Genomic DNA, 19,813 nt, shown 5'->3' with positions numbered 1-19,813 from the left:
TAATAATCAGTATTTCAGCACTGAGTTGCTTTTCTTGGGATCTGATGACTCACCTGTACGTATTCTATAATACTTAAAAGTTAGGATATGACACAGGTGTTCCATATGAGAATTTTACTGGGATTTTCAAAAGTGCCTAACTTATTCAGAAGACATTTGGACATTTTTGCAAACATGAAATAATTTTTTTTAATTTCTTTCAAAAGTAAATTGTGTATTCTCTCTCCAAAGGCAGGGAGGAGATCTGACAGAAAAGTGCTAATTGTACTTTATTAGAGGAGCTAGACTTACGAATGAGAATGGGTTCCCTGAATGACAATCACGAGGCACCTGGTAACACTCCTAAATAACTGCGAAAAGATCATCCATAGAAATATTTTGGCATTTGAGTATCTACTGAGAAACATTTCAGAAGGAAAGAAGTAGGTTTTCTAATACTAGTCCTTTATTAATATTTTAAATCTGTAATTTAATCATCATTAATTAATCTAAGAAAGTCAGTTGTGTTAATCTAGTACTCTGGGGTTTTTTTGTGTTAGTTCTTTGGTATAGAATACTGTTATGTCAACACGTGATAAGTTGTAGCCTTAGTATGAAGCAGAAGCTTGTTCTTGACACATGCAAACTTCATATTCTATAATCAGATCTTTTTAAGGCAAGCATTAGAGTCTGGGATTTTAAAATGACTTTCTGAATGTTAATGTCTATTTCTACTTAGAGCTTTATTTTGAGTTTTCAGATGCAACCCCATGATTGTAGCGATGCAAAGGTCAAAAGAAAACACGCCATTTTTATTTGCCAGGCTGCTGAGAGGCCAGACAGTAGGTCTGTGAACTCATTTTGCTTCTCACTCTGTTTTTACAGGGTCTAAATCACAAAACTGCCTATGGAACACCATTATTGGTGGGCTAACTGGCAATCTCAAAGAGAGGCCGAAGCCAACCATCATCAGTGACCCCAGACCTCCTGAGGAAATCCTGGCAGATGAACTACCGCCAGTGGACAGTCCTGAAGCATTGGTGAAAACATCTTTCAGGTCTGATGGATATGAGTTTACTGTGTTTATCCTTGAGAGGATGTCTTTTTAAGATAGACATCTGCACTGTGAGTTTGATGGGACAAACCAATATTGAAAGATCCTGCAATGCTGCATGTTTTTGTTTTGAGCAGGAGTGAAGAAAGAGGGCCATAAATAATACCGACAGGACTGTTGTCTTTCATTTCTCAGACTTAATTAGCCTTGTTAAAAGATTGTGGGCTAGACACACAAATACTGTAGCTGGTCAAAATGGCTGATAGAGACAGCTTGTTATATGAAGATGTCTTTGAAGGTTGATATTGTTTCATCTGAAAGTGGTTTAATGATGAAGACTTGCTCTCTAGGTCGGATGATATGCTTTAATGATGCAAGGGAGAGCTAAACCTTTTTCTATTGATGTAATGTCTTGAGAACTGTCTAGCATTAATTTTTTTAGTAAGGAAGAAGGATTATGGCCCAGAGCTTGCAAGCAAGTGATTGCTACTTTTGTAAAGTATGAGATATATCCATTACTGGGTTTTCTTCTAATTTATTTAATCATGTGAACATACAGTTGTCAGGTGTTTCTTGGGGGCATGCTTTCTGAAAATAATTTTCTCCAAGAAGTGAGATAAAATAGAGAAGCTGTGTGCATAGAATGGGCATTTGACAGAAATGTGAAAATTGGTGTGCTCAGGCAAAACAAAGACAGTATGGTGGTATTGATTTTCTGAGTACTTTTTTAAGATTTTTGTTGAAAAGCTATGCTCTACTTTTATAATTAGCACAGGCATGTGCAAGTATAAAACATATTTTACTTTGGATAAATTTCTCTGGTCTAAAATCTGTGATTTTGATGATACCGCAGTTTGTCAAACTTATTTCAGTCTTCATATAATCATTATTTTGAAGGTATTTACTTAAGTCATTTTCTTAGGTAGTAGTTTCAGATATCTTGTTTATACTGTCTGTTATTTAAAAAAAATTGCCACAATGTAAATTTATGTCAGCCTGCATAAGTAAATCCTGTACTTTTATAGCACATTCTTATTCTTTAATATTTCTGGTGAGATTATTCAGGCCAAATGTTTCAGAACCTGAATCCTACTGTTATGATGACCTGTTATTTTTAATGGCTGTTAAACATTTTGTCTTTCTGGTGTTTAAAATCTGTTATTTCAGGAGCTCTAACTCTTTTTCAGCTTTCACTTCTCCTAACAAATTCTGGGTAGGAGCAATCCTTACTTTGCTATAATCAAGATCATTTCTACCGTTTTGTATGACAAAATAATGTCACAGCATTTCAAATGGCATAATTTGATTATGTGAGTAGGGGGTGACTCTTGGAGTAAGTGAGCTTGTAAATAGAATAATGAGGACTGATGATTTGGAAAATGTAATTTAGCAGAATAGTTTCACTAGTGCACTGTAAATGTTATTTATAAATGGCTTTATAAATGGCTTTATGAATGTTAGAGAACCCTTATATATGCTCTGTATAGCTATTACAGAACAATGAGGCATTGTTTGGACTCTTATAGAATGAGATCCAAACAAATTGTTGCAGTCAAGTAAGTTGCATCTCCCTAGCTTTGAAAAGAAAGGAAGCCCAGTATGCATTTGTGTGCAACGCGCAAGAATCGAGTGTTAGAGAGTACATGGCAATTACTGTCTAAAGAAGCCAGAAGATAAAAGCACCCTTGTGTTTGTATTCAGTTTGAGATCTTGTTGGTATTATGGTGTAACCTGGGGCTTAGGAGGCAGTGGCATCTTTGGCATGGTGGGTTGCCTGTTTGATTCATCAGGGTCTCTTGTGGGCAGTGACCTCTGAGAGCATCCCTGACAGTGTGTGGCTGGCCAGTCTGGGCACCAGTGATTGCCTGCCGAGTATGGGATTTCCCTTTCTTCTTGTTTACTAGGCACTAACAGAAAATCTTGCCACCCCATTGCCCTTTGGGGAATGAAATGCTCTTCACAAGTTGGCCTGTCCGGCATGTCCGAATTCAGAATCTGGTGGCTGAAGCTCAGGGTCTGCAGAGGGCAGTGACAGGTTTGTATGAACTGATTTCACAGAGGGAAGGTCTGGGCCTCATTTTCTAACGCGACTGCTGCAAACCATAAAATGCAGTGACTCCCTTGCTCTTTCTGATTCGCCCCTGTCAGAGCAGTATGTGGCAATACTGTCCCTTTCATGCATAGTTAAAAAGAAGATATCTCTCCAGTGTCAAATGAGTCATACTTCCTTGTGACTGCATCTCTTTTTATGTGAATACATATAAGCAGCATGAATCCCAATTGGCAGCCTCTGGTGCTAGATCCTGTTTTCTGCTGTGCAGTGCTTATTGTTCTGTAGCTCAGAAAATTAGCAAAAGATCTATATTTGATTTTGTTCAGCACCTAGACATGAGCTTGGAGCATGTTTAAACATAAAAAGGAGGAAAGTGGTTATTTCAATCATTTCAGTCTTAATTTCCTACAGTAATAATCCTCTATAAATGTAAAAAAAACTATAATGTAAAAAAATCAAAACAAAGAACCCCCCCAACTCCTCCCCAGAAGTATATATAACACACGATCTCTTCGTACTTAAAAGGTGTTTTGATAGTCTTTGTTTTGTTTTACAATTTTTTTACAATTCCTTTTCTGAAGATATCAGAAACAAACACAAGATTGATATAAGCAAGGTTTATGAAGACAGAATTGCAAGACTTCGTAGTATCTTGTTATCTGTGATATTGCACTGAGCAAGTAGTTATGAATACTTTTGTGTCTTGTCTAGTTATATTACTGCAGTGCTTAAAATATAGATTATGAAATTCATTCTCACTGGCATATACTCCATTTGTCTGGTAAAGCCAGGGGAGACCCCAGTTAGCATTATATATGAACAATACAGAAAGTGGAAACGGAGTGGTGAATGATCCCCTTTGGACAAGTAGAAAAAAATACATGTAGAAATAATTAGCTTCTTGGCCCATGCGTTATGCAACAGACCTGATATGTCTAATACCTATCTTTGCACAGATATGTAAGTTCACAGTTACAGGAGCTGTGATCACCTTCTTTTTGAACAGTTGTGTGTATCAACACCTGTGTATGTACAGTCATAACACAATAATTAGCAGTGGCTGCAGATTGGTGCCTAGGAATATTAGAGAGTGGGCTACAGGTTTATGAGGGTGGCCAAGATCTGGATGTTGACAAGGGATGTCAGTGGTTTCTGACACTAAAGTCTGGTTGTAGCTCTGGAGCTCTGTTCCTAGATCTGCTTCTGCTGGGTGCCAGTAATGGCTAAGTTTACTATTGGTATCAGTAAGAATTAGCAATGGTAATTACTGAACCCTTAAGAAGATTGTGTAGTAACTGTACAGCCTTAGTGTCTGTGCACAGCTCCCGTACAGCACTGCCCAAACAGGTGCTTTGAAAACTCGGGTCTGGCACTCCACCAGGGGGAAGAGAGAAACAACAGGTAGGTTTGGGTGCTGTTCTCCAAATACTACCCTGAAGTTTGTGGAAGTGTTTTATGTAGGAGGGTGTAACAGAACCTGTTTTGACGTGCAGGAGAGAAAGAGCATTATTTGGCGTGTGGAGAGCTGGGAGACTGTGCATTGGCCTGCATAATTTGCCGTGGTGTTCCTGGGGCACCAGGTCACGTAACAGCTGTATTGGATCTTGTGACAGGAGAGATCTCATGGGACGAGGTGACTGGGACGTACTCTGGTGAAGGAATGGTGATGTGCTTTTGAGACAAGGCATTCAATGAAGCTTTACAGCCTCCCATCCTGATCCAGGAGTGTGTGACAGCTAAAACAGTTCTGTGGATCACAGACTAGTCCATCTGTATCTAGCACATGGGGGCTTGGAGTGGAGGTGTTTCTGAAGTGATAGATCAGGGTAGTGCACAGCTCAGCAGTCAGTAGATGAGGTACAGACCATCCATCCTCTACCAGAAAAGTCTAGCTGGATACATATATGGCTATGCTGAAATAGGCAGTGATGTATTTTGTCTGTTATCAAAGTCTCACCATATGGTAGGCAAGACATCCTGGGAAATGAGTTTGCAGACTCAGCTCCTTCAAGGTTAAAGTGTTTTTAAGCCCAAAGCTTGTATGAGTTCTTCATTTCTGCCACTTTTTAGAATATTTCCAGCTTTTCAGTTGTGCTTACCTTAACAGCTGCTTTTCCTGCCTCAGAAGCTTGCAATGTTCCTTTCTTTATCTTTGCAAGGGGACTTTGCTTGGTTTTCCTTACCTGCTTCTATACTGCTTTGGGAGCCTTAAATTACACTGGCAGCTAATCAACTTGTATTTCTCGTTCAGTCATGGATTGCGCAGCTCTCACTTATGTCAACTACTGGCTACTTGGTCTATAGGATAGAGGGTGATACTGCTGTGCTCTAAAAGTGTAAGCTTCAGCACCATGTGCTGCACATGAGGCTTGAGTCAGCAGCACATGAGGCTTGATCGTATGGGACAAGGTGGCATCAATGGGAACAGGGGACTGAGCTTTCCTTCCCCTCCCTGCCCTGCCGGTGTCATAGCAAGAGCCCTATGCTGCTCATCTCCACTCGTGTGGCAGAGAGCCCTGTGGGACTCCTTCTCCACCATCTCTCACATTTTGGTGCTCTCTGGGCAGCACCAAAGCTCAGCTGTACCTACCTAACCTATATGTGGGGTGTGAGAATGAGAAATGAGAGGCAATGTTGTGCAGGAGGACTGTGACCACAACTGCAGAGGAATAGGGGATGAGGGCTAGTGCTGGGGAAGAGTAAAGCCCTTCCTTCTTTCCTTCTCCTCCATAAATCCATGTCCAGATATCAGTATTTGTTTACTGACTGTTTTTTTTATTAGAGTTTCTTCTTGGTTTTAAAACATACTTTCTTTTGTTTTTATTTTCTTAGCTTAGTAAATACACACACACACACACAGAGTGCAAGGCTGCAAACATGAAAGATTTTCTCATTGGTTTTAATACCCATCTGCAACAGACTCAGGTCTTACTAATCATTAAAATGTGAGCAGTGTTTCTGAAAACTACCCTTCTCAATATGTTTTTCAATCCAGATCTGTTATAAGGCACTTTACTTGAACTAAACTTGATTTCTTTGGTATTTTATTCAAATTCATTGCTTATTCCTGTTATTTATTTATGTTCATTACCATGAAAAGGAAAGGAAAAGTGTTCTATTCACTAAGGAAATTACTCCCACATAGTTCGGCTTTCTTCTCCTTGTTTTAATTGTGCCTCCCTTCTAGGTGCATGCTACACATTGTAAGAGCAATTCACACATTTCTTAGACTGAGATTTATGAGTCAGAGAGGGAATAACCAGAGGAGAAAGTTTTATACTAGTTACTGTTCGAAGGCTGCACACTCTCTCTCTTCACACATACCCGTATGAGTCCAGGAGGAAGACTTTTTTCAGTTTGTTGAAAGAGAAATGGACCTCTCCTTTTTGATACTGGTTGTCTTGTTCTCCATTGGATAGATGTATTATTGATGGCAAGCAAAGCCCAGTGTTTCAGTCTCCATAAATATCAGATACATCAAAAGGCACAAATTGTGAAATTCAGATGGAGTGTGGTTGTCCGGAATTTAAGCTGCTGCTCCTTGGACAAAGAAAATCCTGTCAGTAAAGAAGCCTTCCTGCTCTGTGGCTGAGCAAGGCTTGTTCTTGACCACGCTTCTCTACTTGGTGAGCACCACTCGAATCTTGTAATAAACTGGGCATTTGTTTTGCAGCTGCGCAATGCTTCCAGTGCTGGCTTCATAAGCATACAGGCCATCCCTCATCCTTGGCATGAACTACAATAGCACCCACTGTGCACAGAGAGCAGGCATATTTTTAAATCCAGGCATTGTATATCTGAACAATGTGAGTCTCAAATGTTTGTGCAGCACTCATTTGGGTATACTAAGCTTTTCCAGGGTCTGTGTGTGGGCACAAACAAGATTAACTGCTCGGTGCTCTAGACTTGCTACCCCGTCTTCCTTGAAGGTTTACAGAAGAAACTGGACGTGGTCAGGGAGTTGTATAGAGGAAGATATGTGAATTTTGGGATCATCTTTATCCTGCTGAGGATTTTTTTAATAATGCACTGCCTATCTAGTTATCATCTCCAGCAGGAGAGATTTATAGACTCTACATTCCAACACCAGCCTGGGGTGCCTTGAAATTCCCGTTGGAAACATCTTTTTGAGCTTAGTCTACTAAGGAAAACTGGCTAGCTTTTTTTAAGGAAAATGCTTTATGTCCCTCAGTCAGCCTTCCTATTAGTGAGTTTTTAAGTTACTGGTCAAGTTCAGCTATGCTTAACAGAGCAGTTAATATATCAAAGGTACTGATTTCCTACCCATTTTATGAAAATAGATGGCAGGATAAAGAAGGGTCCCACTGAAGGACTGGAGAGAAGAGATTAGGGCTGACTCCTGAGAGTCGCTATCTGGCTGGCCAGTGCTAGCATACCCTCTAGCTAATCAGTACATGCGTAGCAGGGAATCAGGCAGCATATGTGACCAGAAAACAGGCAGGGCACTCGGACAGGGCCTGGGACTGTTTGGAGGAGAAGCCCAAGGACAGTGGAGCAGAAGGAGACGCAGCAGGTAGCAAGATGTATTGCTGTGGGGAAGATGCAAAAGATGGAAAACACAAACGCCAAAGAAACCAGTTGTGGCTCATGGTGCAGCTTTGAGTATTATAATCAGTCCTAATGAAAAGTATTATTGTCACTATTATGATGCTACAAGTAGTGCCTAAACTCTGTGATGTAGTGGGTCATACATCTTATTCTAGTAGAGGAAGGGACTTATATGTCATGACCTCTTCCTTCCACTGTGCGATTGCACCCAGTACTATCCGTCCGTGCACAGAGGTCTAGGGTTTCCTGATACATACTGACTCTCATGGAGCTGGTCACCTAATGGGGAGGAGCAGCTGGACTCTCAGAAAAAATGTCATCTGAGAGGGGTTTGCGGCCACCTCTCTAGTCTGTGGTCTGCTCTGTGTAGCTCTCTTTTGACTCAGCATTTTCTGATTAAAGTATTGTCCAAATTGTTACCTCCTAATGCAAAATACTTTGTTTGGTAACTGCCATATTTTACTCAAAATTCTTTTGCCAGAAATTCACAGCCTACTCGGCTTTGCAGACGTCTTAGAAACAATTAGGTAAGTAAAGCCCTGTGAACTGTCAACACCTTTACCCAAACAACTTGCTAATGGCTGTTCTCTATCTGGTATTTGCATGCTAAACTGTTGGCTGGCAATTTCTAGAAACTATTTTATGTAATAGAGATATCTCATTTGGAAATTATCACACTATCCATCTGAGTACTCAGCTCTCACTGATGTCAGAGCCATGGTGCCTTTGGTTTGCAGACTGGGACATTTATTTTTGGTTCCAATAAATTTTGGATCTGAATCTACCAGAGTGTTCACAGCAAGACTGCTAAAACTATCATGTGTTACTTGGTTTCCATCTGAACTTTATAAATTGATCTAAATTTTATAAATTGACTCAGGTTATTTTGAAACCAGGGCTATGTTCTCAACTTTGCTACCAGTGCTGCTCTTACACTGGCAAAAAGAAATTTTATATCTTCTTTTGGTTGAAAAGCCTTCATTCTGAGATGTGGAAATTGACCTGAGAATATGGCCTTTGGGTGCCCCATTTGTGCCCAATGATTCCTACCCTTGATCTCTATCTCCTCTTTTATGGGAGCACTTAGAGCAAGTTCCACACCAGAACAAATTTTCTCTGAGCTCAGCTGAAAAAGGACCACACCATGAAGTTCTGTTTCTTTTAAATAGCAGCTAGTAAAGAACATTTATCTTAAAATGGAAAGCTATCAGAAGCTTATTTTCCTTCCTTCTAAATGATGTGTGCAAGCATCATTTAGATCAGTGTGTGCGTTTGCAGTTGCAGCTTCTAAGATAAAGATAACATTTCTACTCAAAGTACTTTGAATCTCATGATTCACTGTGTCATATAATTGTCATCAATAGTATCTGCTCCTGAATCGAAAAGATGTTTGCCATCCTACCCGGCTTCTTGCAGCAGTTATAATTAACTCTGCCCTAATTCCTAACAATGTTATTCATAATAAAGTAATATTCAGATTCATTCTGAAGATGAGATCTTGATAAAATGGGATTCTTCTCTACGGCACTCTATCTTCTTCAGAGGGCTTCTTTCTGAATTGATTTAAGGTTGCTCAGAATATAATTATCCACAATGTCAGCAGTCCTCGAGTAAAAGAATTATAGAACATGGCAGTATAAATACAATGGGCCAGATTTGACGCAAGTTAGCATAAAACTCTAGACTTTATTAGAACTATGCTGATTTACTGTGGGTGAGCATGTGGCTTGATATTTCAAAATGGTGATTGTAAACTGAAATTTGCATATTTATTCATTAATTTCATAAATCTAATGAACTTGGCAGAGTGTTTTAGCTGCATCAACATTGCTGTTGAATAACATGCAAATTCCCTGTTTGAGGAATGCCCACTGGCTTTCATGAAAACTCCATGAATTCTGAGCTTACAGTACAAACTTTGAATTAGTACAGCCTCTAACTGTTTTTCTTTTTTCTCCACTGCTCTGATATTGCTTTTAATATAACTGAGGTACTTCCTGAGTAGGCTGATCTTGGGAAGCAAAGATCTGAAGCGTAGGTTTTCTTTGCATTGCTCAGAATTTATCCGCTTGCTCTTTGTTTGAGCTTTCAGAAAGACACTGTAATTAGTATCTGTTGCTTTGTATTTTATTATATAATCTAAATATTTGTGTTATCCTGACACATCAGCTACCATGCTAGAAAAACTGCCTTCATTTCCTACGTAAAATAGTTATTGGTGTCAATAGAACACAGGATCCTTAGTTTTGTACTGCAGCAGAACATCAGCAACACTGGTCTCCTCTTTAAACTCATTTCAGTTTTTTCCTGAAGTGAGATGAGAGCAAACTCATTTGTCATGTCCTGTATTGCATTCTCTTTGAAGCAGTTGTACAATAATTAATGCTAACACTTATAATGGCACAAACTGATTTAATATACTTTACAAAGGTCAGTTTTACAGCATGGCTGTGTTACGGCTTATACAGCTGTCACTAATCCTGTTTAAAATCTTCATTAATGACCTGGATGATAGGACCTTCAGCAAGTTTGCAAATGATAAAAAACTAGGAGGGCTGGGAGTGGTTGATACACCAGATGTTTTCACTGCCATTCAGAGGGACCTTGACAGGCTGGAGAAATGGGCAGAGAGGAACCTCTTGAAGTTCAACAAGGTAAAATGCAGAGGCTAGAACCTGGGGAGTACAGGCTGGGGACTGACTGACAGGTTGGAAAGCAGCTTTGTAAAAAAAAGACTAGGGGGTCCTGGTGCAGAGCAAAATAATTATGAGCCAGCAATGTGCCCTTGGCACAAAGGCAGCCAGCACCACCTGGGCTGCATTAGGCAGAGTGTTGGTGGCAAGTCGAGGGAGTTCTCTGCTCAGCACTGGTGAGGCCACACCTGGAGTGCTGGGACCAGTCCTGGGCTCCCCAGTACAAGAGAGATATGGAGCTCCAGGAGTGACTACAGCGAAGGGCTACTGAAATGATTAAGGAACTGGAGTGTCTCTCATACAAGGAGAGGCTGAGAGAGCTGGGACTGTCCAGCCTGGAGAAGAGAAGGCTTAGGGGGGATCTTATCAATGTATATAAATATCTGATGAGGGAAAGTTAATAAGATGGAGCCAGATTCTCCTCAGTGGTACCCCGTGACAGAATGAGAGGGAGGGGGCAAAAGTTGAGGTAAATTCAGTCTGAACGTGAGAAAAAGCTTTTCTACTGTGAGGATGGTCAAATGCTTTGTATTACAGGTGTTAAACCCAACTGGACATGGCCCTGAGCAGCCTGCTCTAATTGGCCCTGCTTTGAGCAGAATGGTTGAACTAGACAACCTCCAGAGGTCCTGTCTAACCTCAGCAATTCTGTGCTTCTGTAGTGGGGATGGTAAAGCTGAATTAGCGCCCTGTGAATAAAATCCTGGTATCTGATCTGCATTGCGGATCCGTTATCTGCATTGCAGATTTTTGTTGCGCAGTCTACACACATATGCTGCATGGAACTCCCCCTGACGTCATTATGTAGTAGAGGTCTGCAGTGCAAACTCGAGACGGGGATTTTTCTCTGGAGAATTTCCCCATCTGTGTTTGAGATGAATCAGAATAACACGTTCTAACTTTTTTTCTATGTAAACTGTGTATTTTGTGAATTGAATCTTCCATAAAGAACTTTATTAAAATGGAAGCTTCATCTCCTAGTCACCTAAAGAAAGTGGCACCAAGTTCACGGCTCATATTACATGACAGAAAAAAAGAAACTCATGCAAATGAGATATTAATACAGAGCCTCAACAAATGTAATTTAAATGTATCTGAACAAGTTGCTTCTAAGAAGGGAGGTGAAACGGAAATGATGGAGAGGCAACTTACATGAAGAACTGGGGAAAGCTTTCATGTGAGTTCTTCATAACTTGCATAATAGTCTTACTAAGATTAGTTGTAGCCTTACAGTCTAGGAGTAATCATTAGTTTTTCTCTTGGGTCAGTTGAACACTTTGATCTATCTTGAATCAAAGCCTAATAAGAGAGGTTACTGCCTGTTGCTTCTGCAGGGGCGTTATTTCTGGAGGTCCTGCTGAGCTTTCTCTAGGTATTAACAAAATATTGTTTAATAAATACTTATCTTAATAGAGATAAAAGACTAAGGTGTGTCATCTGCTTTTAAACAGTACTCCCCACTAATGCTGATTTCAATAGAGAACTTGGCCTAAAATGCTACCCTGGACACTTTCTAATACATTTCTCTGCCATCTAGATAAGTTGAAGTGATTAAAAAAAAAACAACATGTTTTCTTTTTAACCTTTCCATTACTGTTTAGAACTTTTCAGTTTATTGGATGTCCAAAATGTGATTATACTTTTTATCTTGTCAAAGGTAAAGTCATTTTAATTTCGACAGTGATCTTTCTCCAGACAGTGTATTAGGACACTACCTGTTAAATAAAATCTGTACTGGGATTCTAAAATTCTCTCTCTTTCTTTCTTTCTCAATCTCTCTCTCTCTTTTTCTCTCTCAGACATGGCCTCAGATATGGTACCAGACTTTCTGCCAGTTTTAGCCATGCAATTTTGGAGTAACTGACTTTAGGAGAGTAGTACTAGTATAAGTCTAAGGCAATTTAGGTGTCATAAGCTGAATAAAATTAGCTATTGAATGCAATTAGGGTGGAGAGAAAGATTATTGAACCAAACTTTTCTCTATTTTATTCTGAGTTTTTTGCATACTTTTCTGTGAATTTCAGGGAATTTGGTCCTCGACTCAAAGGCTCAGAAGCTTATTCCACTCAATTTCAGACAGATAACATTCAAAATAGCCTTCTCTACCTTTGCTTTTGAAATGAGAGAGATTTTGGGGATGGGGTGAAAGAAGCAGGCTTGCTGTATATGCATGTTAAAATAAATGCTGGCTTTGCTGAATTTTCTTAGACAAAATGGTGGCATTTAAGGGCTACGTGTGGGGTTTTTTTTTAGGGTACGTCCTCATGGCTGTTGCTCCAGTTAGACCACTGCGTCCATGTTCATGCTGTTTGACACCCACAATGCTGAAAGGATGAGCACTGTGAGGTTTACTAGTTATACTTTACTGCAGTGTGCTTAGTCTCAGCTAGTATTTGTGCTGTACCTGACTTCTTTGAACCATGCAGACCTTAGTCCACCTTTATAAGCATCCCTGCTCACAGTGGTCCTTGTCCATGCTCTAATGGGCACTGAATTGATACATTTCACTATGATGTTATCAGCAAAATGAGAAAAACAGCAGAGTTTCTACCTGAGGACTGTATTCCGCCCTCTTGTACAGGACTTGGGGCAGCCAGAGCTACAGGGAGGGGAGCTGATATGATCTCTGCATGGTCTTGGATAACCAGCTGGTTCACATGCAGGGGTCTAGCTCCTGGGTCAATTCCAGCTCGATGCCACTTTTTATGTCATTCTTACTGAACCAAGGCCTGTCACCTCATACTGTTTCTGGATGAGTGACACCAGCACCAGCAGTGGTAGGATTAGATTTGCAGGGCTGTGGGCTAAATTAGCTGGCAGGAAGTCTAGAATGGCACCAGGTCTGGGATGGGCTTCCCAGTCCAGCAGCAGAGCATGGTCATAATGCTCTGTCTGCACCAAACTTATGTTATTCCGTGGTCTGCTAGCTTGGCACCAGCTTGGTCCCCTGGCCACCATCAACCTGAGTCATTGGAGCATGTAGGTATTTGAAACTGCAGCCATCTGACTTGTCCTCAGTTTAACAATGAAATTAATAGTCTCTTTCCGACAGAAAGGCATCCTCATCTGGGCTAGGAATATCCATGGGATTCCCATTCATTGTAACATCTTCTGGAAGATGGTTTCAGTTTGTGCAGCACTTGATCATCTTTCTGTGATGACTGCTATGCAGTGGTTTGGGCTGTGCCCTCTTGTCCAGGTGTACATGGACTAAGGATACTTCAGGTGGCTAGAGTCCAGAAGTTGATGCTTCCAAACTTACATATATGAGTGCAGCCAGGAGAGCACTTCAAAAACCTTATGTTTTCAAAGCTTTAGTGATTGCTGAACAAAGCCAGGTGCCTTGCTGGAGCCCTCTGCCTAGACAGTGTAGACATATAGTCAGCTTAGCCAGTGAAGTGGCTTTGACAAGATAGTCTCAACATAACTAATGGAATCAGATTTCACTTGTGTGTTTCAGTTGGAAAAGGATAAGCCTTGAATATGGCTGATTGTGGCACACATAGACCTCAATGTGGTGCAAGATAAGAGAGTGGGAAGTTTGCGAAATGTGGCAAACATAAGCTGGGAGAAGGAAACTGTCTTAGGTATGTGGCAAACCACAGGTGATGCCAGGTGAAAAACATCAAGAAAACTATATATTTAGCCCTTAATGTTGGTTTCACTTTGCTATGAGCTTGGATGAGATCTGAGTGCTAACGCAAAGAGCATTATTTATGTCTATGGTAGGAAAACTACACAGACAACCTGATCTGCCCAAGTCATGATCTCTTCAGTGCTTCTCATTGCTTTGAATAGGTGTTGTGTAATGTTTAGGCAGAACTGTACAACATATGCAGCTTTAGATCTGTGAATTAGCAAGGGAAAGTTTAGTAAAATATGTAGCAGTAGTAGGTGCTTCAATTATCATACTGTATATGTAAAATATACAAATAATGTAAAAGAATGGTAAAATAACAGTTGAATTCAATTGCTTCAGCTTATGTACTTTTAGAGAGTACAGTGAGTTAATTTTGTATACACTTACTGAAATTTATTTTCTTCATCTTTACCCTTATTATTTTGATATATTTTTGAGAAAAAAATGAAATATTCACAAGAAGGAATTTCACAGGTGATTTTTGAACCTTTTGTTACTGTAGTAGGTGTTTTTTCAGCTTTAAAACGTTTTCACCTGAGATTTTTTTGTACCCCTAAAAAAAAAGAAGTAACATCATCTAGCAACATTAAATAAATAGTTACTGAGTAAATCAACATCACTGTTATAAAACAATATAAAAATGCACATTGTAAAGCAGTCTGGTGGAAAAATATATAGAAAAATGGTAATGCAGGATTTTCAGAATAATTTAGGCTATGTTTTTTTCCATCCCTATTTAGTGGTTTGCCATTATCCTTACAGAACACTACTATAAGGAATCGTCTTTGCAAAGGACCTTTCTTATAACACTATCCTCGGGTTACGTGATTTATAATAGCAAGAAAGAGAATGCAGTGGAAGGCAAAACGAGGTTTGAAAGTGGATGGATGCTGTGCTCTGTATGTGTGTAGGCAAGGAGAGCCCCAGGCCATTTTGCATATGCCAGATCAGGATGTCCTGCTCAGAGGTGCTGGTGGTTCTGCAGGATAACTTCCCTCTCTGGATTCTCTTGCCTCTTAGAGTGCTCTGTTTGTGAGAGAAAAGCTGCACCTCCTGATTTTGGTGGGCTTTCAATATCCCAGACTGCGTTCGTCTGAATCTGCCTCACAACGCTAACCTGAAAAAGATGGCTCATCTTGGAAAATAAGGTCCTACCCAGTACCTGCTTTTTTCACTCTTTTAGGAGAAGAGGACTAGTGGCCTGTCACCCTTAATCCTGCTTTCCTCTCTAGTGTTGGAATACAGAAATTTTGCTACTTCCAAGACAGTATCATAGGTTGATGCTTAGGAACACAGTGTAGTAGCTCAGCCAGGTGAGAAGCCTGAAAACATACTCAGGGACAAAACTTGACTGATAGAAGAGGCAATAGAAGCTAGCAATGGAATTTGTCATGATCAGGTCCAGCGAGGAACCATATATGCTGTGTACAACTTGGAGGAGATGCGAAAAAACCAGTTGATTATTAAGAAAGGGGGGGAAAAAAGCATAGTTTGGAGGAAACTACATTTTTTCAGTCTAAGATACAACACAGGAACTTGCATTCAGATGTTTAATTGTTGTCATTACTGTTTTGATATGAGTAATTCATGCTGCTACAGAAAAATCAGTGTTAAAAACTGTCTACTCTGTCAGGGTAGCATCGATGGCAAGAGTTAGGCTATTTCTCTGTCTCTGTGCCTGCTTATAGAGCCTCTCTCCTCACTGAGGGAGGAAGGTACCCTGCTGCTCAGAGCATGGGGACTGGTGATTTTGACGCTGAAGGTCATGCCCAGCTTCTCTTTCATGTGCCATGGATCTGGGACTAGCCGATGAGTGACTGTAGCTGCGCTTTGTGTATGCAACTGGAGATAATTGCAGACTGTTCTGCCATGGCTCTACAAAAGCTGTGGACAAGAGGACCCAATGACAGAGCAGTGATAGCTGTGATAAGCCAGCCCTCTACATGATGTCTAATTTTAGTATTTATCTGGCCAATGGGGAAGTGTTGTCAAATGATAGATAAAACCCTAAAAACACACACTGTGGTCATCGTTTTTATCATTAGCTGCAAGTAACCATGGGGACGGGGATCTAAAGGGCCTGCTTCTGCTTTCCTGTCGTTCAGTTCAAGAGTGAAATCAAGAATAACTCTATGTAAGTGAGAGTCAAATAGGCTCCAAGGCTGTAGGTTCAAAAATAAACTTGGGAACAGAGGCTCTGACCTTGTCTATCCACAAAAATGGCAACGGTTTAAATATCAGTTTATTAAGCTAATCATCTATTTAACTGAATTTGGGAACTGATGTGTGCAGCCTTCCCTTTTTAGCATACCTGCGTGGAGGGAGATGTTATTGAGCGCATTCAATCACTCATACAACAACGGGAAATCATAAGTACAATGTCTGACTTTCTCTTCCTTTGCTTCCAATAGATCAATATCTGAAATAAGGCAGAGGAGCACCTTTCTACACTGCCGTTTGCCTGTTTCCCTTTCCTCAGCCTTTTTCTGTTGTGCTTGAATTTCTTGCAGAATAAAGGCTTGCCCATGACACCTGACTGATGATTGCTCTTTCCCTTGCCCATTGCCATGATAGGAACAGGCTTACTGTGATTGTTTTCCTGACCAGAAAAGGCTGTCGACCAGCATTTGTTGGTCATTTATAGGCTTGCTGATTTGCAGGGGTCATGCTTTCCATTTGCCCCAATTCTCTTTTTTAAGCCTACAGCACAGGATGCAGTCCTCACAATATTTCAAGTAATCCCCTCCGAACCCTTCCCAAAATTAGTCATAGATATTATTCTAAAAAGCAAATAAAGAGTAAACGAACAACACTGAGGCAGAAAGAATTAAGTCCTGTCAGTTCATATTTAATGGATTGCATTTTTTTGATTCAGAATTAAATTGCTGAACCTTTTCTCATTTCAACTCTTGGAAGTAGTTTTGCTGCGGCACTGGAGCCAAAACAGTTTAAATTTATTGCTCTCAGGCAAAAAGGGAGCCCTACTGGCAAGAGAATTGTGTGGGTGGTGTAACGCATACAGTCTCAAGCTCACCTTTCCATTATTCAGATGTCAGAACCTCTGATCAATTGTGAAACACAAATACAGGCAACTTGCTTTATAAACTTCTGTAGCATTTGCAAGACATCTAGTGCTATATATATATTACTCTAGTATACTTTGCCATCGGTATGAGATTGCTGTTGAGCTGATTCATCCTTCTGGAAAGTGAAGTCAGATATGTGAGAAGTAAACTATTCAGCCTGTGCTTGACTTACTACACTGACTTTTTATGATATTATGAGTCAAACTCAGGGTGTTTGTCCTTATCAACAGTGAGCTGGATTTAGATATACTTCAAGCTAAAAAATGAAGACCGTGGTCAATAACCTTCTGGACACTGGATTTTTTCTACAAGACTGCAAGTCAGTTTGGAAGATTGAAATAATTTTGGTCTTCAAGATTTTCTGCATCTGAATGAAAATTTACAACTCAGAACAAAAATCTGTGCACGAATGTCCTATAATTCAATTTAAATCTAAGAGTGACTCTTAGTCAAACAATATGAAGGGGAAGTTTGACAGAAGTTGGTCCAAATTCATGAGAACTTTTGCACCAGTTAGCACAAATTTTTTACAAATTTCAGGAAACCTTTTGGCATACTGGGGTAATTTTTGGCCTTATAAAGTACCTTTCAGGGTTTCCAGTTCCTGCAACAGAAAGTTTGCATAGTCCTACCTTTCAAACACCAGGTGCTCGGCTGAGCTAATTTAATTGAGGAGTTTTCTGAGTCTGCCATTAATAAATACATATTTATAAGATGATTCAGCAGAATTAAATATTATATGAGGTGTTAAAGATATTTTAAAAGAGATCCAAGTGGGAAAAATATTCCACAGAGAAATCATTCTGATTTTGATAAATCATTCTCATTGTATGTACAAAAATGCATAAAATGTAGATAAAATATTCAGAACAAATAATGGCAAAAGTGATAGGCAAACACTGTCATCCACCTACTGCGTCATTTCTGCCTCTTAACAGTAAATGATGCAGCCGCTTTGCCACATCGAATGTATTTAGCTACAGAAATGGGGAGATGGCAATAGAGAGCTATGATAAAACTGTGCGGTAGGCTCCCATTTTTAATAAAGACTGCTAAATGTCAGCATTTAATTTGTGATCTTTGCAATAAAGGTTATTTTTACATTGAATATGGAGGGGAAACAGGTATGTCATGAGTAGCAGATTTGTGTCTAAAATCTTACGTTTTTGAGAATATAAATGAAATCTGAGAACAAATGATTTTTAAACCATATTTTATGCTCAGTTCACTGTAAGTTAGGAATAAGCAGATGAGGATCAGACTGATGAGAAGTCAGATCCTGTTATCTGATTCTACTGAGTGATAAACCTGAACCTCATTTATAGCATCTTCCTTGGTTTGCTTGGAGTCAAGGATAGCCTTCCCTTTTCTAATCTGCATTAAGATATTATTTGATTTGGTTTTCTTTGTGGTAGTTTTGTTGCTGAATTGACAGCCTAAGAAAATGTATCCTCTAAGCAAATTACACACAGTTTGCCAAGAGCAGGGCTGAGGTGTGTGTGGGAAACAATCTTAATCTTTATTAATTGCTGGTTTTGTTTAATGGTAGAGATCTTCTTCTTTGCTGTACTGCAGGTCTCAGTTTCAGAACAGAGTGACAATTACAGCAGTGAGAAATTGCCTTTGTTTGGAGGTTCTCTGCGTATCAAGGCAGCTCCCCAAACCTTTTGCACAGGTAGAGAACCACAAAATTTGTTGGAAAGGCAATAAGATAACTTTCAAGGTGCCTTCTGCATTGCTTGTTCTCTCATATCTCTCAAAATGAATTTGATCATGCAGGAAGGAATGTAGTCAAGAAACCCACAGTACTGCAATACCGCAATTCTGAAAATAGATGAGATGGTATGTTAAAGCCAGGACAGACAGTGTTAGTAACAAACCTCCTAATTTATCTTTACTTCCTAAATGAATAAGCCAGTAGTTTATAGCGCCCTGATACAGCTAATGTTGATGAGTGTGGAGCCCTGCAGTGTGGAGGTAGTAGTGCCTTGGGATTACCATGTTCCCCAGCGGGTATCTGCAAGTTTTGCAAGAGAAAAAAGTAACACTGAGAAAATGTAGGATGTGATTGATGCCTGGTTATCCTGATGTGCTGCAGAGCGGGGGCAAATTGTGAGTTCTGCGTATAGGGGGGCACACTCTCACGGCAGCGTAATTTCCCTGGGATGCCCACCAGAGGAGAACTGATGCGGATGCAGAGAGCTCTGTGGCGTCACAAGTGTCATGGAGCACTAGGACCGCAATGCAGAAGGAGTATTTCTTTGCTTAAGCATGATGCAGAGGCAGCACACAGTCTTTTCGGAAACAGAAAAATCAGAATATAGATCTTCATATGTTGTGAGGCATCTGTCCCACGGAGCCTGAAAAACCTGTCCCTCAGCCTTTTAGGAGATAGTGGGACAGGAGTAACAGTCCAGCTCCATAGCTGTTCTTTGTCTCTGGGTTGTCCGTGCAGGCAATGAGAGAATATGCCTTGGCTTTTTTAAAATCAGCATTCTCTACTAACGTATTTTTAAATCCACCCTGAATCTGCAGTCACGTTAAAGCATCTTTTGATCTACCTGGCAACGTAAAGGAGGAGTTTACAATGGCATATATTGTATTGTACCCACCTCAAGAACATTTTGTTTGGTGAATATAGAGTGAAATACCTGTAACGTAAATAAGAATCAGGCTGGTGGTTTTACAGGTGATGGAAGTTTTGGAGTTGCAGATATAATTGGTCTGATATAAAACTTT

General features: G+C 40.0%; 1 protein-coding gene across 8 annotated transcripts in view; it reads left to right on the top strand.

Annotated features, from left to right (window-relative positions):
• The window catches only part of PDE1C (phosphodiesterase 1C), a 411,928-nt gene that overhangs the window by 102,469 nt on the left and 289,646 nt on the right, over window positions 1-19,813 (top strand). For all 8 annotated transcript variants that reach the window (XR_011139751.1, XM_068935844.1, XM_068935837.1 and 5 more), the window contains exon 3: window positions 865-1,036. Coding sequence is in view for 6 of the 8 variants with exons in the window: in XM_068935837.1 (XP_068791938.1) it covers window positions 865-1,036 (172 nt within the window). In the remaining 2 variants the exon portion in view is untranslated. The remainder of the gene's footprint in view (window positions 1-864; window positions 1,037-19,813) is intronic.

Source organism: Struthio camelus, chromosome 2 (assembly GCF_040807025.1).
Source record: "Struthio camelus isolate bStrCam1 chromosome 2, bStrCam1.hap1, whole genome shotgun sequence".
In the NCBI taxonomy this organism is placed as follows: Eukaryota; Metazoa; Chordata; class Aves; order Struthioniformes; family Struthionidae; genus Struthio; species Struthio camelus.
The sequence above is the reverse complement of the archived record's forward strand: the minus strand, read 5'-3'. Positions and strand labels throughout refer to the sequence as shown.